Source organism: Cetorhinus maximus, chromosome 16, assembly GCF_964194155.1.
Source record: "Cetorhinus maximus chromosome 16, sCetMax3.hap1.1, whole genome shotgun sequence".
NCBI lineage: Eukaryota > Metazoa > Chordata > Chondrichthyes > Lamniformes > Cetorhinidae > Cetorhinus > Cetorhinus maximus.
In genome coordinates this window covers 35,468,356-35,493,647 of record NC_135894.1, presented here as the reverse complement: position 1 = coordinate 35,493,647, position 25,292 = coordinate 35,468,356, and the positions used below count along the sequence as shown (strand labels likewise).

At 44.5% G+C, this 25,292-nt stretch overlaps 1 protein-coding gene across 1 annotated transcript in view; it reads left to right on the top strand.

The window, feature by feature from the left end:
• LOC144691513 (immunoglobulin superfamily member 3-like) overlaps positions 1–25,292 on the top strand; it is a 58,623-nt gene that overhangs the window by 9,588 nt on the left and 23,743 nt on the right. The window contains exons 2-4 of the mRNA XM_078559658.1: positions 16,840–17,217; positions 19,371–19,778; positions 22,999–23,379. Of these exons, the coding sequence (XP_078415784.1) occupies positions 16,840–17,217; positions 19,371–19,778; positions 22,999–23,379 (1,167 nt within the window). The remainder of the gene's footprint in view (positions 1–16,839; positions 17,218–19,370; positions 19,779–22,998; positions 23,380–25,292) is intronic.

The following is a 25,292-nucleotide window of genomic DNA, read 5'->3' as shown; positions in this document are numbered from 1 at the left end:
GAACAATATTTCCCAAGACTCTGTGCTATTAGTGAGGTTGTGTATGTGGTAGCTTCTTTATTAGTGAATTGCTGGAGCACTACCCTGTGATTTTGTGTCCATAGAAAATAATATTGTAGATGGAAAGTTATAGGCAGTGCACTTGTGATTTTTTGGCAGGTCATCTGCTGGGCGTGCAGTGTCTTGGTAAACTTTCCCCTCAGCATCAAATTCTATTTGTATCTTTGTGAACACCTGCAGATTTTGTTACAATCAGCCCAAATTCATCCACAACTGACACTCTTTCTTCTGATTTGAGTTATTAAATGGACTTGTCAAACTAATAATTGGCAGCATGGGGAGTAGAATGAATGAGCAGCACTTTAAAATCAGATCAAATACTGAACCTCTGCTGCATTGAAACACTTGTAGTGATGATCTCACCCTTACCTTGGATTTTCAGAATAATTGAAAGAAATACTATATTGTAAAATAAAGTCCATACATGCCCACCCTGGGAAGTCAGTCTATGTGTAATCAATTCAAAGTTGAATTTAACTCTATTAAGCCAATGATCTGTATTCAATATTTATTGCCTCCGTATATAGGATGTAATTGGGGAAAAATCAGTCCTAAATGAAACAAAAAAAGACATCTGACACTATAGTACAAAATTGTTTATGGCTGTCTGAATGGTGGAGTTAATGCCAGTTTTATTTACTGTCTACCGATTAAAGTAGGGATAAAAACAAAAAGCTACTGTGGATGCTGGAAATCCAAAACAAAAACAGAATTACCTGGAAAAACTCAGCAGGTCTGGCAGCATCGGTGGAGAAGAAAAGAGTCGACGTTTCGAGTCCACATGACCCTTCAACAGAACTGAAGTATAGTTAGGAGAGGGGTGAAATATAAGCTGGTTTAAGGTGGGAGGCGGGGGGAGAGAAGTTGAGGGTGGGGTGGTTGTAGGGACAAGCAAGCAGTGATAGGAGCAGATAATCAAAAGATGTCACAGACAAAAGAACAAAGAGGTGTTGAAGGTGGTGATATTATCTAAGAAAAGTGCTAATTAAGAATGGATGGCAGGACACTCAAGGTACAGCTCTAGTGGGGTTGGGGTGGAAAGAATGACAAGGTATTAGTTGTAGATTTAAAAATAATGGAAATAGGTGGGAAAAGAAAAATCTATATAAATTATTGAAAAAAAAAGGGAGGGGGAAGAAACGGGGTGGGGATGGGGGGAGGGGGAGTTTAAGATCTAAAGTTGTTGAATTCAATATTCAGCCCGGAAGGCTGTAAAGTGCCTAGTCGGAAGATGAGGTGCTGTTCCTCCAGTTTGCGTTGAGCTTCACTGGAACAATGCAGCAAGCCAAGGACAGACATGTGGGCAAGAGAGCAGGGTGGAGTGTTAAAATGGCAAGCGACAGGGAGGTTTGGGTCTTTCTTGCGGACAGACCGCAGGTGTTCTGCAAAGTGGTCGCCCAGTTTGCGTTTGGTCTCTCCAATGTAGAGGAGACCGCATTGGGAGCAACGAATGCAGTAGACTAAGTTAGGGGAAATGCAAGTGAAATGCTGCTTCACTTGAAAGGAGTGTTTGGGCCCTTGGACGGTGAGGAGAGAGGAAGTGAAGAGGCAGGTGTTGCATCTTTTGCGTGGGCATGGGGAGGTGCCATAGGTGGGGGTTGAGGAGTAGGGGGTGATGGAGGAGTGGACCAGGGTGTCCCGGAGGGAACGATCCCTACGGAATGCCACCGGGGGGGGTGAAGGGAAGATGTGTTTGGTGGTGGCATCATGCTGAAGGTGGCAGAAATGGCGGAGGATGATCCTTTGAATGCGGAGGCTGGTGGGGTGATAAGTGAGGACAAGGAGGACCCTATCATGTTTCTGGGAGGGAGGAGAAGGCGTGAGGGCGGATGCGCGGGAGATGGGCCGGACACGGTTGAGGGCCCTGTCAACGACCGTGGGTGGAAAACCTCGGTTAAGGAAGAAGGAGGACATGTCAGAGGAACTGTTTCTGAAGGTAGCGTCATCAGAACAGATGCGACGGAGGCGAAGGAACTGAAGGAACTAAAGTAGGGATGTCTGTCACCATTTTTGTCTTTATATATTTTCAGCTGTGCCTGGTCACTGAGCATTTCAGAATTTTCTGTGACTTCAACCAAAAAGGTAGCTAGTGACAAAAGCAAATGAATGAAGTATTTATTCCCCTAGTGCCACTTCCTTTCCTAACCATAACTGTGACATCAGCCAATCTGCTCTTTCAGTCGGCAATTCAACAGCTTCCTCGGCACAGTAAAGTAATAAATTGTCTCATTCTGATTTAATCCCAAATGGTCCTTTCAGGTTTTGTAAGCTCTTGTGGCTGCAAAATTTGGCTCCATAGTGCCAGTAGTTTCAGTGCTGTAAATGCTGGTTTAGTGGCAAAGTGGTGTTAGTTCTGGTGCAGCCCACACTGAACGCCACTTTAGTGTGGGTGTTAGCATAGCCATGATGCATGTTGGCTAGAAGTATGCAGAGTGGGCAGATCATGACGTCAGTCAGTGTATATCACTGATTGATGCCAGACCTGCAATTTGGATGATGCTGCTCTAGCTGATGCCTTTTTCTTAAACACACGCAGTTGAAAATGTGGTCAGCAATGTGAGGGACTCCACCCCCAATTCCAATTAAAGGGATCACAACAACTTGTAGGTTACGTGGGGAAAATGCTGCTTGTGACTGCAAGGGTTCTAAGCACATCATTTTCTCCCAAGGAAAGAAGGACTCCCCATAGGAGTTGTGATTCGTGACGGAGATAGTCATAGAACTCTGCCACCTCTTGGAGCTAGACCTGCAGCCTAAAAGCAGGGCAAGGACATAGCGCTCAATTTCTACATGTCTGGATTCTTCTGGGCTGGAACAGGCAACATAGCTAACACCTCCAAATTCACCATCTGTCACTGGATCAGAGAAATAATGGAGGTTCTGTATGCCAGGAGAGGGGATTTCATTGTGTTCTCTGAACACAGAGAAGCAGGAGGTGTACACAAGTGGTTTCTCCAGGATGCTGAACTTCTGCATGGTGCAGACACATTGCTTTGTGGCACTGCATCGCAATGCTGAGTTAATGTGAAACCACAAAGGTTACCAATCACTAAATGTGAAGTTGTCATGTGACTGCACTCAGAACTTATGAGTGCTCTCCTGGCAGTCATGCTTCATTCAGCCTTTACCAGTTGTTTGTTCCAGGAATCTTTCAACCGGCACATCAAACCAGATGGTGGCTGCTTTGCAACAAGGGCTTTCTGGCCTACTCCAGGCTAATAACTACTCTCTGCAACTCAGCCACACATGGCCAGCACGCACATACTGACAGTCAAGTGGACCATCAGGTGGCTGAAGCAATAGTTCTGCTGCCTCAATTTCTCTGGCGGAGCCCCCTGTAGCTTGCCGGAGTGGGTGTCCCAATTCCTGGTGCTCCGTTACATCCTCCACAACCTGGCCATCATGATGTCACAACCCTTGCTACCAGGCTTCGTTGACCATCTCGAGAAGAAGAAGTAGTGGAGGAGCAGGAAGAGAAGAAGAAAGGAAGAAGGCAACCATTATATTCAAATTGCAGACAGGCTGCCTGTGAACTCATCATTTGACTCCAGTTCCCATGAATAAACCCCCAGGTACCCATTCTTCAATGATTCCCCACTTTATACATCCCTCTAGGACAGACCTACACAGCATCCTCTTGGCTCCAATCCTCAAATCAGAGACAACAACAAAACAACCATTCCACACCAACTTCATCTAATCATCTATACAAAATTCAACTAAGCATCCTTGTGCATTCCTTTAGTTGTCTTGTCTTGTCTTGCCTGGCCTGGTGCTCCTACACAGTGCTACAGTAGCGGCTGCAGCATGGCTGGTGTAAAACTGCTGACTTTCAGTGGGAGAGATGCAGCTGGCTTTTGCAGGATGACCTCAAGCAGCTATGGGGTGTGGAAGGCTCCACCTCAGTTGTATAGGCAGTGGCATCTGCCTGGGCTGGCTGAATAATGAGTCACAGTAAAGGGACTGGCAAAGCAACAGTGGTGGGAGCATGAATGGCGTGCACTTAAGAGTGGGCAGTAGATTCATGCTCCGCAGAGCCATTGCCACTCCTCTCAGCAATAGAAGGATAGTTTTGCTGGGCAGCTGAGACACCCTGCACCTTGAACACTGGTATCCTTAGCCATGATGGCAACAGTCCTAATCTGCCTTTCACCTAGCTTGGCTTGCATGACCTCGGTCTGATCCTTCAATACTGCACACAGAAGTTGGGTGGCTTCTGCTTGTGCTACAGTGGAAACTGAGAGACCACCAGACACTGCATCATGAGCCACTATTTTCAGCAGGCGGCAGGGGTCCCCATGGCTGAATGCATTGTATTTTTTGTATCCTGCATAATGTTTGACAGCAATATATAACACTGTATAAAGAAGAATTCTAACAAAAGAATTGAAAGTATTCCATAGATGGTCTACAAAGAGGGGAGAGTCTGTGTTTAATGTCTTATGAACTGTTTTGTCCATTTTTTTGTGTGTTTAACACCACCTGTTTGAAATCCATTCATGTTTGTGAACTTACCATGGCAACATCCTCAACCGTCATTCTGACAGGATCCCTGGAAGCTGAGCAGTTACAAATGACAATGTTGTAGGCCCTGCAGTAAATACCCCAGATCATTGTATGAATAGTAATCACAAGTAATTCTTAAAAGGGAATTGCGTATGTATAAAATAGAACATATACCACCTATTAAAGATAGGGTCCCACCCCTAAAACTGGCAGCCCAATCAGAGAGCTGGCAGCTCAGCAGTGCCACTGGGAGATGTGGCAACTAATAGGATTGCACCTGGGGGAAGAGGATAAAGCAATGGCCGTGTACCCTCACAACCAGGTAAGTGGTGTCCAGGGGTGTCAGGGCCAGTCAGGCAGGCCCCTTTGAGGTTTGGGGCATTGTTGCTTAAGGGCAGGAAGTGCTGATGCCACAGGGCTGGCTATTGTTGGGGGCCCCTTCATTCGCCATTACTGCATGATGGTAAGGATGGGTTCCAAACTCTTTGCAAAGCCCTGTGCCAAGTTGGAGCCGGTCTCCTCCATGATCCTTGACAGTGACAGCAGTCTTTCTGGCAGGCCTGCCAAAACACCTAGTATTTCTGTAGGTATGTATGTCCATCAGCCTTTATCTCTATATCACCCCATCAAAGTCATCTGAGTTCCCTGCAGCAAAACCCATGTGTAACCTTGTCCACTGGTGAACTGGCATCCACAGTATCTTTTTACCCTTGTCTTGGCTGCAGCGCTTTCATGCCCGGAGGACTTGTCAGGTGCAGACCTCACCTCTAAGCTGCTACTCCCAAATTTGTGCAGTGTCAATATCTGAGCTGGTGGCTGAGAGTGAGAGATCAAGTGATGATGTTTCTTCTTCATTAGTATCTTGCTCCTTGAGAACGACTTCCTCCTGCCCCACTGCCTGGCTGGCAACAGATTATGGGTATCTAAAAGCATAAAGGCAGGATTGTGATGAGGAAGATGGAGAAAGCTTGCACTACCTACAGCTTATACATCATAACAGATTGTGAGTTAAGGAGGAGTGGGATTTGGGAAGCCTCAGCAATGGCTGCTTCAATAATAACCAGCACCCCCTCCTCCATGGGGGTCAGTACATGCAGCTATGCCTGCTCTCTGTCAGTTTGCTGCTGGCGATTAAGGAGCTCCTTGTCCTGCAAGAAAGAAGGAAGTTGTAGTATTAGGGTTGAAAGGGTTAATGTGTGGGACTAAATAAACAGCCCTGCCCATAATGATGTAAGTGACACATGACTAAGAGTTGAGAGGGAGAATGTTGCAGACATATATAACTGAATGTAGTTCTGTTATATCTAATAAACCAATTATTGTTCAGACATAATAGTATTTCAGCAATCATTCCTCAGCCAGTCCAACCATCATACAACATGGTGGCAGCTGTGAAGGACCCCAAAACCTTGAAAACTCAGCTTTAAAGAAGATTGTAAATCTGGCCTGGAAGAATGGCATCAAAACTGAAAACTTGGTAAAGCACAGTTGAAGAATTCCAGAAGCTGCTCCATTGATTCTTCCTGCCTCCGATTCAACAGAAAATCAACTGTTCAACTCATTAGGGGCTGCACCACAGCTTGTGGTGGCCCATGAAGAAAATTTTGATCCAGTGCTAAGAGTCAGAAAATCAAGCAAAGATCATGGAACTGGTGAACAACCCTTAAAAAAGGTAAAAATGTCATTTTAACGGTGCACCAGGCAGGCAACACTGGGAAAACTGCATCCTTAGCAAGAGCGGGTTTTGATTAAACCCCCTATTCCGGGTCTGAGGTTGCCGTCATTACATGTGGTGACCGCGCAGCAGCAAACAGGAAAAGAAAGGCTGCAAATATTTGATGCTCTCAGGGAAGGGAGTGAGGAGAGTATTGCAATAACTTCAAGCAAAGAGCTTTAAGGACTTTGCAGAGTTTAAGAAACAAATACCTAAGAGAAACAGTGACCACAGCAAGTCTTGGGGAGAAGTTGATCAATGTGGGAAAACAGCAATTACTGCAAGGAAAGTTTAAAACCTAAGGCAAACCACCTAGAAACTTAGAGAAGTCATGGATTCCAAATTTATATTACCTGAGAGGTTTGGACATAAGGAAGGACCAAATCAAAGTCAGAAGTGGGTGCTTTAGAGAAAAGGGTTCTTGAGATTCTGAATTGCTTCAGGCTTGGTTAATAAGTCTCGAGTTGAATACATCAATACATTACTGTACTCCATAGGAACAATAGCAGATGATGATGTTGCAAAATGGGGAATTAATGAGGCCTCAGATGAATTTGAAGAAGTCTTAAAAGCCTTGATAATTACTTCAACCCGAGGAAAGGGCTAGATTCAACAAAAGGTTCTAGAAACCAGGTGACACAGTAGATGCTTTTATTAATGACCTTTTACAGGCTGGTTGTGAGTATGGAGACCTCGAGAAAGAATCAACACGAGACCATATTGGAGTCAGTATTACTAATGACACCCATGAAACCTATTGCAATCTAAGGAAGACCTAACCTTAAAGAAAGCTGGTGAAACAAATGGAGGCGAATAAACAGAACAAAGCAATACTGAGGAAAACCTTGGCTCAGGATACCTCCAGTGACCGTACAGTTCATTAAGCATAGGAATGTAAAAAACATCAGAAAAGAAGGAACGATTTGGAGGGAAAGTACAAAACACCATCAAACCATGCCAGCGCTGTGGTACCAAAAAGACCCCACGTACACGAATAGTGTACTACAAGCACTGCTGAATGCTTTCTCTGCAAAATGATTGGACATTTTGAGAGGATGTGCTGAAGTAACATCTCTAACTTTTTGCAGGTGTTAAGGAGAAAGACTTCACACACAAGGCCATTAATGAAATTGAGGAATTTCAACAAGAAGAGGTTCAAAAAATGTTTCCTAGGTGAAATCAGTGACTCCAAGTACACATTCTGGAATGTAGATATTTATGTCCATGGATGTATCAGCAACTTTAAACTGGATATTGGAGCAAATGTAACAGTCTTATCAGACAAAGAACTGTGGCTATTAACACACTGCCTGAAGTGACAGAAACCCAGCTATACTGTCCAGGATGGATCAAACTTCAAGTCAAGGGAATGTTATAGGCAACTCTCCAGTATTAGGGAAAACATACTGTCAACATTGCATATTCTACAGAATCAGGAATTCCCTCTCTTCTAAGCCAAAAAGCCTGTGTAGGCCTTGATCTTATCAAAAAGATGGAGGAAATCAATCAGCAACAATTTAGGTCTGATTTCAGAAAGGACTTTCTGAAACTATTTACTGGTCTGGGAAGACTTGAGACTGAATATAGCATAACTTTGTGAAAAGATGCTAAACCTGTGCCTTTTCACACCTAGGAAGATACCACATCCACTAATGAAACAGGTCCAACTACAATTAGAGGAGATGACCAGGATGGGACTCATCTTTCCACTCTCTAAGCCTATAGAGTGGTGCTCTGGAATGGTTTCAGTTCCTAAACCTAATGGGTCCCTTTGCATTTGTGTGGACTTAACTTAATAAGGCCGTAGTGAGGAAAATTCACCCAATGTCTTTGGTGCTTGACAGAGCTGCCCATGAATACAATGTTCACAAAACTGGATGCCGATAGCGGCGTTTGGCATGTCCCGTTAGATGAAAAATCTAAATTACTAATGACCTACGTTGCTCCATTTGGCAGACTTTGTTTTCATCTTTTACCGTTTGGTATAAAGTCAGCACCTGAAATTCTCCAACGAACAATGTCTACCATTCTACAGGGCCTCAAAGGTGTAATATGTCACATGGATGACACCCCAGTCCACGGTGCATCTGCTGTAGAACAGGACCTGAAGGTAAAAGCAGTTTTGAACCGTCAGCAGGAAGAAAGCTTGATACATAATGAAAAATGTGAGTTCTCAAAAATGTCCATTCAATCCCTCGGCCACATTGTTAATAACAAGGGCATAATTGCAGACCCGCAAAAATGAGCCATTCATGAATTCCTAACCCCTACTTCCACCCCCGATCTTCAACGATTGCTTGGTATGGTTAATCAGCTGGCAAAGTTCCTTTCTAACCTAGCACAAGCTACTTTTCCCTTAAGACAGCTCTTGAAGAAAGCCAAAGCACTAAGTTGGGATGCACATCAGGAACAGGCATCCCACCAAATTAAGGACATGCTGCTTTCACCAGACATCTTCGCTCATTATAACCCATCCCTACTGACCACAACTGCAGCTGATGCCTCATCTACAGGGCTGGGGCCAGCCCTTTTCCAAGAAAACCAAATGGGTGCCATAGACCGGTTTATTACACAGCTCGGGCATTGTCTGACACAGAAATTAGGTATGTGGTCATGGAGAAAGAGGCTCTTGCAGTCACGTGGTCTTGTGAAAAATTCTCTGATTTATATCAACGGCTTAAAGGTCATTATTGAGACAGACCACAAATCCTTACTTTCCTTACTTGATGAAAAGGAATTCTCCAATATGCCCTGAGAATCCAGAGATTCGGGTTGAGATCAATGCGCTTCACCTACAAAATGGTTTATGTCCAGGGTAAGCTGCAAGCGAAAGTGGACACATTGTCCAGGGCCACCATGGACCACCCTGTACAACAGGATAGCAGTCTCATGAACAAGATTGAGTCATATTCTCAACTCGTCACAGCACAAATGCCAGCAAGCTCAAAAAAGCTGCAACAAATTAACCAAGTGCAGATGCAAGATGAGGAATGCATTCGCCAATAATGCATGCAAGGGTGGCTATAGCAGCATCCCAGTGGTACAGTGATGAAAACATATGTTGAGCAAATGAAGCACTTTACCCTAGTAGCTGATTTTCTGGTGTTCAACAAACAGTTGGTGATTCTGGTCTCTAGTCCAGCCAGGGATCTTGGAGAGAATACACCAGGCCACACGGGCATCACAAATTGCAGAGCATGAGCCCAGACTGCTGTGTGTGGCTGGGAATATCAATATCTATGGAAGAAATGAGTTCTCAGTATCAGATGTGTGCAGTGCACAGACTGGACCAAGGGAATCCCTTATTCCCACTTAACTCCCAACCAGACTGTAGGAATGTGTGGGGTTGGATCTGTTTTTATTTAATGGGAAATCCTTCCTTTTATGTGTCGATTACTGCTCCAGGTGGATCGAGGTTAAACGTTGCAAGAGATTCACCCCTGACAATAGCTCTTGGACTCCAGGGATTACGAGGACAAGATGCATGTGACACAAGGTTTGCTCAACCTCAGATTCAGTTGTTTATTCAACTCTTAAAACTCCTCCAGTACAAACCCCTCTGCAACAATATCTCACAGTACAAATCCTGTTACAAGGTTAACTGAATTTACAAAATACCTTGCAACAAAAACCCCTCGACGATTTGACAGAAACTTACAAACACCCACACAGCTAGTCGTTACCAGTTTTGATTGTAGGCCCGGATCTGGAGATGACCGGTCTCTGTCCCCCTCCTCCTGACTGCAGTGCCCACTCTCTGATGTCACCCTCTTTTATGATGACTCAGATCACACTATCACAGGCACAGATAGCATTCCACTGAGTCATTCAGTGCTGAGCACCTCTTTACCTTTGGTTTATTCCATTCCCTGGTTTAAACAGGACTGTACGGACATAATCAATCGTTCTGCTGTTTACACAACGGAAAATAATGTGGGTGGAATTTTCTGTTCCCATTGCCGGCGGGCGTGTTTGGTGGCATAAGCGGACAATATGGTGAGAAGGCCAAAAAATCCGTTTTTCACCATTGTGAAAACAGTTTGCGATTGTCTGCTCCGCCTGTCACTCTTGGGCAGCATTTCCCGCTGCCACACGTCGGGAATCTAATTTCAATACTTTAGCATCTCATTATGAACCCTGCTCACCAGAATCATTCTCCCAATCATCCGGGCAAGTCGATGTGCTTCACAACTGTACATAAGCAATATGCACCTGGTGAGCTGCACTTCTCTCGGGACTTTTTAGGTTTGTTTGCCAACATTGCTTCAGTCAGCACTCGCAGTCATCAGCGCCAGGCTTCACAGGCAGCACCACATCAAGTTTAGGGGGGGCTCATGGGCATGTCTTTACCTACCAGACCAGCCGTAAGGCTGCAGGACTAAGGCTTGCTTGGGAAGGGGATGAAGTGGCCTCGGGCAAGGGAAGAGGCAGCAGGGCGAGGGTGAAGGGGTATCCCAGGGTGTTTGTGGGGGCATACATTGGTCTGTGTAAGCGGTCTCAAGATGGTGAGGGCAGAGGAGATGCAGCCAGATGGCGATGTGAGGGGGCGTGTGAGAGAGTGAGTGTTGATGTCCCTTGAGCTGGCACTGACTGAGATGCCAGTAAATGTGTGCTGGCCTTGCGTGTGAGTTTAGAATGATGAGATGATTGCTTTACTGTGGCGGCCCAGATGAAATCATTCAGATTCTTTCTGCACTGGATGGCCAACACCTTCTTTGCAGCATTGGCATTGATAACCACTGCCACTGCCTCCCAAGCCGGAGTGGTGAGATTGCTGGACCTCCTGCAGCCAGAGTGGGGGTGGAGAACATCATGGTCGGTCTCCAAAAGGTATTCCAGCGACTGAACTCTTCTTAGCTTTAAGGGCCATGTCTTCACTGGAGCAGTCCTGGGCTGTAAGCATTGAGAACAGTGTGTGTGGCTGCAGTTTAGATATGGCACCCAGAGTGAGGAAATGGTGGAGATTCAGAGGCCATCTGCCAGCGAGATGGCATGTTTCCTGTGGCTGCATAATTAATGAGGCAGGAAGTGGACGATATGGCGCGAAAACCCACCATTGCAGCCAGTGGGTAAAACTTCTTTTTTACGCCCACTACCACACAGTTAGGGCGGAATCATCCCAGATTTACACTGCAATTCCATACCCATGGTGAGGGATACCTGGCTCCAAAGTTGACTTTTTATTCATTCGTGGGTTGTGGGCGTCGCTGGCTGTGCCAACATTTATTGCGCATCCCTAATTGCCCTTGACAAGGTGGTGGTGAGCTGCCTTCTTGAACCGCTGCAGTCCATGTAGTGTAGGTACAATCACAGTGCTGTTACTGAGGGAGCTCTAGGATTTTGACCCAGTGACAGTGAAAGAGCGGCGATATATTTCCAAGTCAGGATGGTGAGTGGCTTGGAGGGGAACTTCCAGGTGGTGGTGATCTCATCTATCTGCTGCCCTTGTCCTTCTAGATGGTAGTGGTTGTGGGTTTGGAAAGTGCTGCCTAAGGAGCTTTGGTGAATTCCTGCAGTGCATCTTGTAGATGGTACACACTGCTGCTACTGTGCGTCGGTGGTGGAGGGAGCGAATGTTTGTGGATGTGGTGCCAATTAAGCGGGCTGCTTTGTCCTGGGCAGTGTCAAGCTTCTTGAGTGTTGTGGGAGCTGCACACATACTCAAGTGGGGAATATTCCATCACACTCCTGACTTGTGCCTTGTAGATGGTGGACAGGCTTTGGGGAGTCAGGAAATGAGTTATCGCTGCAGGATTCCTAGCCTCTGACCTGCTTTTGTAGCCACAGTATTTATATGACTAGTCCAGTTCAGTTTCTGGTCAATGGTAATCCCCAGGGTATTGATAGTGGAGGATTTGGCGATGGTAATGCCATTGAATGCCAAGGGGCGATGGTTAGATTCTCTCTTGTTGGAGATGGTCATTGCCTGGCACTTGTGTGGCGTAAATGTTACTTGCCACTTGTCAGCCCAAGCTTGGATATTGTCCAGGTCTTGCTGCATTTGGATATGGGCTGCTTCAGTATCTGAGGAGTCGCAAATGGTGCTGAACATTGTGCAATCGTCAGCGAACATCCCCACTTCTGACCTAATGATGGAAGGAAAGTCTTTGATGAAGTAGCTGCAGATGGTTGGGTCGAGGGCACTATCCTGAGGAGCTCTCTCTCCTCCTGTGCACCTCCCACACCGAGGCCCCCAGTGCAAATTTGAGAACCCTGGGAGACTCTGCCTGGCCTAAAGTGCCATTTTTGTAGATTCTTCCTGGTTTACAAACCTCCTTTATCCTGCTGCACCCCTAGTGCCTCTCTCCTTTAAGAAATGTAGGTTGGCTTCATGTTGCATGGGCGTACTTTATCTGGTGATGCCCTTGCTGGGAGCAAGCCCTTGGGCTTCTCGGTGAAGGATGCAGCCACTCAGATGTGTGTTTAGTGCTGGGGAGCACATCACAATCCTTATAATTAGCAGACAGCACGAAGTTTGCATACAGCCTGCATCACATTGAACTTGCGCATCACGATCCACGCACCCAATTTCAGGGGCTATCCAATTTAGACCCGGTGTCTCCGAGCAGGGTTGTCTAGCCACAAAACAAGTTGTCCTCCCTGTCACATGATGGTGAGAAACTTTAAGGGTAGAATATTTTGGCTGAGCAGGCCGACCCCGCTCAAGCGTAAAGTGACGCATGATGACGTCGAGTGAGCATCCCGACGTCATCGCGCACTTGCCTGCTGAGGGAAATATTGTGTATGTGTGGGAGTCAGAGCCGCTCCTGCCATTCATTAACAGGCCAGTTAAGGCCCTTGCAACCCAATTGATGGCGATTTAATGTTGCCCGTGTGAGTTTTCGATCATCACACAGGCAAAATGGGCAAGCGGACAGGCCACAATTTGCAAAGCCTCATCCACGGGCGGGATAAGAAGGGTCAGCAGCTTCGTCAATGTGAGTAGTGAGGAGTTTTGGAGATGACTTGTTGTTGGTGGCTTATTGAGACTTGACAGCTTATTCTCTGATCGGGGCTTCCTTCTTTGCATTTCCGGGCTTCATTTTTGGCTTCACTGGTGTCTTCCAGGCCCCCTGAGGATTTGGACTGTGTGGACCCTTCCAAATATCAGTCAGCCTTCCCCTACCCAGGTAACGAGGACTGTGGTCTCTGCTGGAGGAACCTCCTCTGAGGAGGAAGAGAGGGGCTGAAGGGAGAGGAGGCCAGGTAGTCCCTATGCAGCTTCCAGGACAGCGACCTGTGGGAGGAGAGGTGCAGGCATAAGGGGCGCAGGGCCAACAGGAAGTCCAAGGCAGAAGGGGCAGCAGAAGACGCCACTATCCTGCTGCCAGGGTTTACAGGCAGTGATGCAACTACCTCGATATGTCTGAGGTGCAATGCTGAAGGAGACTCCGTCTCTCAAGGGAGACAGTGAGCTCCATTTGTCATATGATTGGACCTGAGATCAGCTCCAACTGTGTGGGTGGACATCCCATGCCAATGACTCTGAAGGTCACAGTGGCCCTCAACTTCTATGCCTCCAGCTCTTTCCAGGGCTCAGTAGGGGACCTGTGTGGAGTCTCCCAATCAGCTGTCCATAGTTGTGTCAAGTTGGCGACAGACGCTCTGTTTAGGTGGGTATTGACTTTCCTAATAATCAGTTCCGTACAGATGAGGCCAGCCAGTCTGGGCAAGCCAAAGGCTTTGCAGCGATTGCTGGGTTCTCCGCATCCATGCAATAGACTGCACACATGTGGCCATCAAGGTGCCAGTGGGTGAGCTGAGTGCCTTCGTCAACAGAAAGGGATTCCATTCCATGAATAATCTCAGATAGTGTGTGACCACAGGATGCAGATTCTGCAAGTCTGTGCAGCACCCATGATATGTACATCCTCAGACGCTCACTCCCAGGTGCCGAGGCTGTTCAGTGCTCCAGCTTGACTGGATGGATGGCTTATGGGTGACGAGGGCTCATGACGCCTCTCCACCACCCAAGAATAGAGGTGAAGCAGCGGTACAACAGGAGCCACACCTCCACAAGGGCTGTAACGGAGAGAACCATCGGTCTTCTCAAGATGCACTTCCGATGCCTGGACCGTTCGGGGAGAGCAACACAATATCCCCCGTCCAGAGCAGGCATCACTGATAGTGGTTGCATGCTGTGCTCCCCACAATCTGGCACTGGCAAGGGGGTACCCACTGGAGGAAGAGAATCTTGACGTAGCTGCACAGGCCATACTTGATGAACCCAGTAGTGAGTCAGAAGAGGAGCATGGTAAGGAGAATGCTGAGGACGTGGAGGCAGACTTCTGTAACCTCCAGAGGGGCAGGGATGCCTTGATCCAACGCTCCTTCATCTAGGCTGTCCAATAAGAACTACCACCTCATACCAGGGCTGCCGCCTCCATCTTGGATCACAGAAATGACCCTCTCCTTGGCCCCCAGGATACACTCAGTGCTTGTGTAATAAAGATTTGAGCCGCGCACATCCGCATTACATACTGGCCTACACTGCACCTACAAAATAAATAAAGCATACTCAGGCCAATAACAAAATCAAATATACTTTTATGTTGGAACTCACGTCATCTTGAACAGAAAAAAACAGGTGTTGGTAGTTACACCATGGAAAAAAAACAATGGGGGAACAGAAATTCACATGTGACCAGTCCCTCTGGTGCTTAAGGTGCTTTAAACTTATGTTTATGAGTGCTACATCTAGGTGCTCCCCCCTTGCTGGCATTGGAGGCAACCTGCTGACTCTGTTGTCCTGTTGGCCATGATGACCTTGGCAGTCATCCTCTGGCCAGTGGAGCCCATGCTGGCCCTGCCTGGGAGGGAGAGGCCGGTGCCAAAGCTGGCATCTGCCCAGTCATCGCAGCCTCATCTGATGCCACAGTCACTGGCAGAGGGGCGGAGGAGCTCCTGCCATCATCCTGAGCACCCTGAGAGGAACCCGCAGAGACGACAAGCAGCTCGTGCTCCAACGTGAGGTCGCTCTGAACCTCCCTGCTCACCATTGATAGATGGGCACCTAGCTGGGATACTGGGTGCCCCATCTATCTCATACACGGACACTGACCAGTTGAGATCAGTGCCTGTGTGAGGGCTTGCAGGTCCGAGCACAACCCCAGGAACCCCTGATTCTGTTCCTGGAGCAGCCTCTCCATGAGAGTTGCGGCTCTCTGCTCAGCCATGAGGGTCAACACAGTGTTCACACTCAGCAGGGACTCCTCCACAACGGAGAACATGGCACACATACACTCTTGGATCTCTGCCAGATCCTCCTGCACATCCCGCTGGATGTCCAGCATCTGCTGCCTAATGAGCGACTCCAGAGGCTCATCATCTGCCTTCAGTCCTGATCCCCAGCAGTCCTCCAACTGCTAGCGCCTGGGCGCTTTCTGCCTCCGTCTGCACCTCAAGTGAGTATGAAGTGCCCTCACCAATGTGCACTGAGATACTTGCCGCCAAACTAATGCCCACCAAGGTGCTTGTATCTGCGCTGGTGCCTGCTTCAGAGAGCGGGTTTGACGCAGGTGCTTGGGGAGCATGGTGGTCCTCCCTTCAGGGTCCGGAGGGCAAACGCCTGCAGGTGAACCTAAAAGGGAGAAGAAGGACGTCATTAGTTAAAGTCATCACACTTGTCACTGTGCATGCCAGGCACCTTGGTGAGACAATGGAGATTTGCATCATGGTGCCCTCGTCTTTCAATGATCACTGGGGACTCCAGGTTCAGGGCTCTCATCAATGATGAGACTGCACTAATATGGGTGCACAAGCCAAACTTTTCGCCTCAGTGCACTGCACTCTTCTTCGTCTCGAGCTCCAAGACCTCTTTCTCATAGCGGGAGAGTATGAGGAGGTGTGGAAGTCCTTGGCGACCTCTCAATATTGTTATGCCCTAAGTTTCTCTGTGTGCTATTTTTTACCTATCCATTCATGTCAAATTTCTGTATGAACTATTTTAACAGTTATTACACTTTTTTCAAATGAGCTGAAAATTTTGCTAAAATAGCACATAAATAGTTTTATAAAACGTTATTGACAGAAGGAGACCATTTGACCAGCTCTTTCGATGAGCAATTCAGTTAGCCCCGCTTCCCCACTCATTCCCCATATCCCTGCAGTTTTCTTTTCTCCAAGTATTTATCCAAGTTCTTTTTGAAGGCCACTGTTATCTGTATTCCCCACCCTATCATTCATAAAAAGGTTTTCCTATTCGTCTCGAGTTCTTTGGCCAATCACTTTAAATACATAAGAAGCCACTATTTCTTCACCGGGAGCTTAAGGTTACTTTTTTGGATATGTTTACCAATATTATTGCACGTGAGGCAAATGTTTAGTGTCTAACTGTAACACAATTGTCTTATTGATCATTCACCAGTGTTTGTAACAGAACTCCATCAGACATTTGGGAGGTACGTCCTTGTTTCAGTATTACATCCCAAATTGAATACAAGATTTAAATTTTTCCTGTCCTTCAGGATAAAATGCAGATTTGTTCTTTCAGAATTTTTTGTTTTCACTTCAAGAGAAAAATGACCTGAATTACCTCTTGTATTTATATCTTGATATAGATTCATGCACTGCTCAAAGAGAAGTGAAATTACAAGAAGGACCCCTAGTCCGGGCTGAGGGACGCCATATAACAATTCAATGTACTGTGAGTGGGGAAAAGGAGTCTTCGGAACAGAACTTTGAGTGGTCCATCTTTCGTCTAGCTGAGCCTACACTGAAAATCCAGATTATCAGCACGGTTACTTCTGATTTCTCTTACGCCATCTATGGAGAGAGAGTGCGGAATAATGAGATTTACATAGAAAGGTTAACAGCAAGCTCGGTGATGTTACACATTACAAAGCTGCAGAAAAGCGATGAAGGAGAGTATGAGTGTTACACCCCCAACACAGCCAGTATATACTGGGGATCCTACAATGGCAAGATGAACTTGACAGGTGGGTTATTCAAACATTCTCACCTGTTCTATTTTTGTTTTCAGGACTTTAATATACCTGACCATTATCAGCTTCATCCTTATTGAAAGTACGCAGAAAGACAATTGTAACTAATTAAACGTTCAGCTGTGTATAAATGCAATTTATTAAAAATGTGGCACAAAGGTACCGACAATCCTATCCAAATTTCATCACATCCTAATGAATCCTACTATACACAAAGAAATGCACAATTATACATACATCTTTTTGAACAATTAGAACAATACACCATCATGAAATCTGATATTAGGACTTTATACATGTGCATGTCTTGTTTATAATCAGATCAAGACATGCACATGTATAAAGTCCTAATGAGTTCTTAGCTCACATTATAAAATTTACCAACATGTAAGAAACACACCATTGTTAAACGTATTTGTTTGTTTTTAAATTAACATGATTATTAAACATGATGTAATGCGCCATATGTGTTTCCTGTACATGCAGTTTGCTTATTTATAGGTAGGCACTTTTCTTTGAGATTTTCTGGGAAGAGTGAATAGAATGGGAAACACACTCACTATCAGCCAAATCAGATGAGCAGCCTGTTCATGTAGTACAAGAACATATCATTGTTTGTAAGATTCAAAATGCTTTTTGATTTTTGACACTCCTTGGCCTTGTGAGTGATGGCAATGCCCACTGTGGTACTGAGTTCCAGAGATCACAAGATTCAGTTTATAGAATCATAAAATGACACAACACAGAAGGCAGCCATTTGGCTCCAGGCTCTTTCAAAGAGTTAAAAACAAAAAACTGTGAATGCTGGAAATCCAAAACAAAAACAGAAACAGAAATACCTGGAAAAACTCAGCAGGTCTGGCAGCATCGGTGGAGAAGAGTACAGTTGACGTTTCGAGTCCTCATGACCCTTAGTTTTGTTGAAGGGTCATGAGGACTCGAAACGTCAACTGTACTCTTCTCCGCCGATGCTGCCAGACCTGCTGAGTTTTTCCAGGTATTTCTGTTTCTGTTTTTGTTTTTTCTTTCAAAGAGTTGTCCAATTAAGCCCAACCCCTGCTCTTTTCCTCAGAGCCCTGCAATTTTTTTTCTTATCAAGTATTTCTCCAATTCCCTTTAGATAGTTAGTTATTATTGAATCTGCTTCCACCATCTTTCAAGCAGTTAATTCCAGATCATAACTGCTTGTTCTGTTTTTTAAAAAAAAGTTTCTTCACATCACCTCTGGTTCTTTTGCCAATTACCTGAAATTTCTGTCCTCTGGTCCCTGGACCTTCTGCCACTGGAAATAGTTTCTCCTAATTTAGACTTTCAAAACCCCTTTTAAGGTTTTGAATGCTTCCATCAAATATCTCTCTATAATCTTTGCTGATCTAAGGAGAACAACCTCAGTTCTCTAATCTCGCCACCTATAGTCACATATAGGCAAGACAGATTAAGAAAGTCAGGTTTCCTTCCCTAAAGGCCAGTAGTGAATCAGTTAGGTCAGCAGTGCTGGCAGACTATGCAAGCATCAGGTGCATTGAACCACAAGCTAATTCCTACCCAACATCCATACACTTTGCAGCAGGGTCACTCGATAGGTCTCAGGATAGGCAGCTCACTACCACCTACTCAAGGGCAATTAGGGATGGGCCAGTGATGCCCACATCCTGTGAAATAAAAAAAAGGAGTAGGATCCCATTCTGGCTATGCCCATTCTAGTCAAAGGTTGCTGAGGACATCAGTGGCTATGGCTATCCAGGTGTGTACAGCACAATACCATACAATACTGTATTCTAATCCATTGAGCCATTGCAGATACCCAAGAAGAAGAGTATGTTAATATATTAAGCTATGATGTACAACTGTTCTGCTTAAAATCTCTAATCACCTCTATCTCAGATGGATTTGAGCAGAAGTCAAAATAATGAATGGCTAGAGAGGCTGTAATTCACCAAAGCAACTGATCCCATGGAGTATTAGACTTTTGTTTCTCCATGTTGTTTTTCAAAATGTCATACTGTGGAAGAACCGAATGTTTGATCTGTATTGAGTTAAGGCACCTTTTTAGACAAATTAGATTGTGGAATTTGCATTCTTGTATACAAAGTACAATTATCCATTGTATATTCTGCAAAACATGCTCAAAACATATGTTCTTACAGTTATTCCTGACACACTCAGTGCAATATCAGTACCCCAGACCCTGGATAAAGTCGAAGGTGATTCTTTGGAACTGACCTGTGAAGTATCCAAACGCACAGTGCAGCACACACACGTGGCTGTCACATGGTATCTACAGAAAGGGAATCAGAATCTCCAGGTCATCTCTCTAACACAAGATTTCATCCTACATCCTGGACAGTCATATACGCAGAGGTGGGCATCAGGAGATGTACGACTTGATAAGCTTGAAGCGACTTCATTCAAACTCTCCATCTCCAAACTGCAGATGTCAGACCAGGGAGAGTTTTATTGTGAAGGCATAGAGTGGATCCAAGACTTAGACAAATCCTGGTATGGCCTGACTAATAAACGTACTGAAAAAACCACAGTGAATGTTAAAAGCATAGGTAAGACTCATAAGTAAAGAAATATATCTCCTTTATACAGCTACATTTTCATAATGTGACTGTTACCTCTATTGTGGTAAGAAAACCACGTGCCGCACATGGCTGAATTTATAATACACATTTTGCGGTGATGATGAGAGAGATTATTTAGCTGGAAATTGCATGTTCACTATCAGTACTTACACTACATACACTCATGCAAGATTTATCACTAGAAAAGAAAATCTAGGCACAAGGACAAAGATTCTGCAATCTGGTGAAAGCTTGACCCAAAGTCAGGTCATGTGAGAACAGAACTTGATTGTAATTCTGTGGCCAGCCTCACCAGCATAATGCAGGTGAATTTCTGGCATTGCAAATGCCCGATTAGGACTTGGCAATCCAAGAAATCAAGTGCTGTTACAGGATTGAAGGGCTGCGGCAGCTTGAAGGAGCAGTCCTTGCTTTTGTTAGATTATCAAGGTAGCCAGTTTCTTCAGAGGTTCCCAGCACCTGGAAGGAACGTAACAGCACAGAAGATGCCCAGCAATTTAGATGGGGCTATATGCAGCTGCTGGTTCTGCCTGGGAGAGAATGACGCTGCGCCCCAGTGAAAACCACAATAAAGGCGTGAGATGGGTATGGCAGAAATGGGACATTTTTGTCACCAATGTATCATCTCAATGTTGTGTCTTGTTTTGATACACACACTGTGGACGGATATTCAGAATATAAGTTGATCTTTCAGTTTGTGTACCTAATGATTTTGGGTACATCAGGGACAGGCCGGCTGTAAATTGTTCCACTAGCTCCTGATGGTCTGATCCTAGTCCCAATATTATTTACTGGTAGATATTGAATATGTCCATCCAAATATAGTTGTGCCTATTCAAACAGCATATTAATTGTGGCAAAACATCATGAGAGTTTTTTTTTCAATAAAAGAATAAATAAAGCAAAATGGTCTCGTGGATAGTGCTGCTGTGGCAAGGGGCGGGGGACTTATAATTTAAATTCTCCTGAGACCGCTAGGTAATTGATTATATCCAATGCCCAGCAACTGCAAAAAATGAGAAAAAGAACATATTTTGTCTTCGGCCGCCTCAAAGGAAGTAGGCCTGCCTTCATTGTTTTCCACCCTCTCCCAGATGCTGGATCCCTGATGCAGATGGAAATCAACTGGAAATTTGCCTGAATTATTTAGATAAGGCCAATTGCAAAAAATTAGGGGTTAGCACAGGCTGAGGGTAATTCCCCCAAGTGATTTTGTGGTGGGATTCCATCCAATCTGAAAAATCCCCCTGTCAAGTCTGCATATGATGTCCGAGAGAAGGGATAAGATATTCAGTTCAAATACAAGCACCTTTTACAATTTGTTTATATATATTTTGTTTGGCAACCTTTTGCTGAGTTTGAGACAAATATTTAAATTTTCCTTGGCCCAGCCAAATTTGTAAAAGTTATTTCTGAGTTGGTTTTGTTCAAATTTTGCGATCCATCTGAAGGCGTCAGATGATAGGGCCTGGCTGTAAAAGCCCTTTTTTAAATTTTAAATTAAATTTAGATTTTTAAATTTAAAGTGTCGCAGAGAGTGTGCCTCCATTTTTAAGTGTCCTCTTCAGAAGCCAGCAGGGAAAATCCAGTGTGTTGCAGACAATGGCTTGGATAAAGGGGTCCGCCACTCACCTATATGCTGCCTTGCATGATGGTTTATAACAGTAGAATCCTTCGTGGGGTGGCTGCTAACTCCAGAAAACCTGCCGTAGAGCCTCCAAGTCTAAGGACAGGGGTGCTTAATTCTCCCAAGGATGTTCAGACTGCAATCAGAGAAGCATAGTATTCCCGGGTTGAATGGATTATCTCGTCTAGTTTTGAAAGGTAGATTGGGATCAACAGCAGGGAGTCTTGGGACTGGGCTTCACTGATCTCATTACTGCCAGCTGGTCTTTGCAGAACCCGTGTGATAGTTCTTTATCCCAAATTTCAAATAGTTTCATCCAACGTGTGCCCATTTTTCAGATTAAACCAACTGGGAACCCTAGGCATTGGTCATATGCACTAGCACCTAGATCAAACAGTACCTCCTATCTGAAATTAGACATTAAACTAGGTCAAAGAGCTGAGCACATTTGGATTCCACAGTTCAGTTGAACCAAGTCAAATTTTAGCCTTTGATTGTTCAAATACAGCAAAAAATGGCCATAAGTAAGGATTTACATGTGTGCATTTATATTGTGTGATCTTGTGTGGACAAATTGCAGACACCATAAATAGTTATATTTCTAAACTTTCCTATTTTACCCTGCTCTCAGCCAAACTTTGGATGACAAGCATTGAATGGTTTGCTACGGCTGAGTCTTAGTGGTAGTGACAGGAGATCATAACAGACAATAATGTACTAGACAGGTTAATTATAGCGCAAACAGTCAGATGTATAAACTGAAGGTCTTTTGTGAAGTTTGAATCACTGACCTTTTGATGAACGCCAGTATTATGTTAATGCACAGAGTGAATCACTGCTCTTAACCTTCAGCAGACTTCAATTGCTGATGCGATCAATTTCAGCTTCAAATGGCACTCCCCAGTTTGCACCAAAGAGAGTGTGTTACAATTTAAAGGTAGCCTTAATGGCCCAGGGTACACCACTTAAAGGCAAGTGTAATAATTGCACTTGTTTACACGCTTTGGATAACTGCCAATACTGAGCTGGTGACGGTCTCTGAATTTTGATAAGGGGGCATTACAGAAATTTATAATGTTTGAATTTTACATCCATTTGCTTCCATCTCATTTTGATCCCTTAATCTCCCTCCACATTCCATTCTCCTCCTCTGATCATAAAAAGTATGCTGCTCTGTGCCCTCAGGATCTCTGGTCAAATAGCAAAGACCATTTGGACTCATTTATATTTAGTAATGGACCAGAAACGATGAAATTTAAAAGATCATCTTTTAAAAAGAAAGCAAGTGAGTATGTTAGGAGCACCTCCCTGGACAATCAGGAAACTTGTACAGAAACTGTCTCTAGCATTCTCGCCACTAGAGTAAATTCATTGCATGGGAAGCCATATTTCCATCCAATTTGTACATTGCCCTGTGCTCTCTACACGACATTAAAGTCGACATTGAAATGGTGGTCTTTCATCAGGCTAAAACTTTGGCAAATTTGCTCACTTTGCTTTTGATTTGGCCCCATATACTGACTTGCACAGTGATAATATTCATTTTGTTTCACACTGCAGGTAATCAGTTTCATGCTCTGATTAAAGCCACTGCAGTCAATATTGCTGTAGGAGGCTCACTGGAAATAGTCTGCACGGTTGAAGCTCAGAATTTCGCAGAACGCTTCTTCTCTGTTGCCTGGTTCTTGAACAAAAATGAAACAGTTCGTATTGGACCAAATGCAGTACCATCCTTTCATGATGAATATAAAATGAGAGCGCAGCTGGGAAAGGTGATGGTCAGTAAGAAAAGTGACAGGGACTATGTTCTGAAAATTTATCAGATTCAAATGCAGGATGATGGTACATATCACTGTCAAGTGGAGGAGACTGAGAAAGGTTCAACTGGAGCACTCTCTACCAAGAAATCCAAGGAAGTTGCAGTCACTGTTCAACAACCAGGTAAGAAACATTCAGATTAACTTTATTCCTATTTTTGATGGTGATTAAGATTTTAGTAGCAGTATTATATCTTAATTCTGACAAGATATCTGGTCAGCTCCTGGATAAACTTTACAAATCTCAGACACAAAGGGATAGATGCTCGTCTTGGGTAGGAGCAAGATGGTGATAATGAATGGGCAACCAGATTTACATTCAGCATGACTTTTATTGTCCCATAAGGTCCGTGGAAAAGAAAATCAGACTGGACATAAAACACACTGTAAAATTCACTAGCTCTCACTTATGCTGCCGCCCAAGATCAGTTCCTAACCCCATGCACAGCAGCAATCGGCTGGTCTTTCAATTACCCAGCAGTCCAAACAGAATAGGTAGGGTGGAGCTATTCCCACTGGTGGCAGAAGGGTCAAGAACCAGAGGCAACTGAAGTTACAGCGACATGAAGAAAATATTTTTTTACACAGTGAATGGTTAGGATCTAGAATACACTGCCAGAGTGTGTGGTGGAGGAAGATTCAATTTTAGATTTGAAAAAGGGAATTGAATAAGCACAGGAAGAGAAAGTAATTGCTGGGCTATGGGGGAAAGGGTGATGGTGTGGGACTGGCAGAGAGCTGGCACAGGCACAAAGGGCTGTATTGTACTATAACTCTATGATATCTTATTCACCCATCACCCTATGCTTGCTGTCCTTCATTGGCTCCACATTTGACAACACTGCACTTTTAGAATTCTAATTCTTGTTTTCAAATTCCTCCATGGTCTCACCACTTTTCATCTGTGTCACTTTTTCCAGCCCTACAAGCCTTTGAGATCTCTGTGCTTCTCCAATTCAAGCCTGCTGTGATTTCCTGATTTTAATAGTTTCACTATTAGAGCTATGCTTTCAGCTAGCTCTGGACTTTCCTCCAGAAACCTCTATGCCTCTCTATCTCCTCTCTTTTTTTTAAAGTACTTCTTAAAACCTCTTCAATCAAGCTTTTGGTCATCTTTCCTGATTTCTCATTATGTGGCTTAGTGTCTAAAGAAGCCCAATGTTAATTCCAATAATTGCACATTGAGGAAAAATGAACCTGCAGCTAGCCTGTACTTTAAAACAGGTTTATTTCCAAGACAGCCAAGCAAAGTCACAGGCTCTCCCAGTTCCTCTCAGACACTGAGTCACCCGCTTATATGCTCTGACAATGATTCCCTAATGCTTCTGCAATTGGAGATAGCTTGCTTAATTACCAATTTAAAGCACGTATATCATTGCAACACAAATCCTGCATTAACATCCAAGGCTCTTGTTAAGTGCCTTGAAAAATTTTGCCATGTTATATGTGTTACATAAATGTAAGTTGTTATTGTTCTGTTGATGTTCATAAACCTTATTTATTCTGTTAGCTAGCATGTTTGACTAAACACAGCTTTCTCACCACCAAACATTCATCACTTCCAAAACAAAAACAGAAATACCTGGAAAAACTCAGCAGGTCTGGCAGTATCGGCGGAGAAGAGCAAAGTTGACGTTTCGAGTCCTCATGACCCTTCAACAGAACTAATTAAAAATAGGAAAGGGGTGAAATATAAGCTGGTTTAAGGAGTGGTGGGGGGGAGGGGGGGTTAGTTGTTGGGGCAAGCAAGCAGTGATAGGAGGAGATAACCAAAAGATGTCACAGACAAAAGAACAAAGAGGTGTTGAAGGTGGTGATATTATCTAAAAGAATGTGCTAACTAAGAGTGGAGAGCAGGACAAGCAAAGTAGCTCTAGTGGGGGTGGGGTGAAATAAACGATTGGTGGAATATATTTAAAAATAATGGAAATAGGTGGGAAAAGAAAAATCTATATAAATTATTGGAAAAAACAAAAAGGAGGAAGGAACGGAAAGGGGGTGGGGATGGAGGAGGGAGTTCATGATCTAAAATTGTTG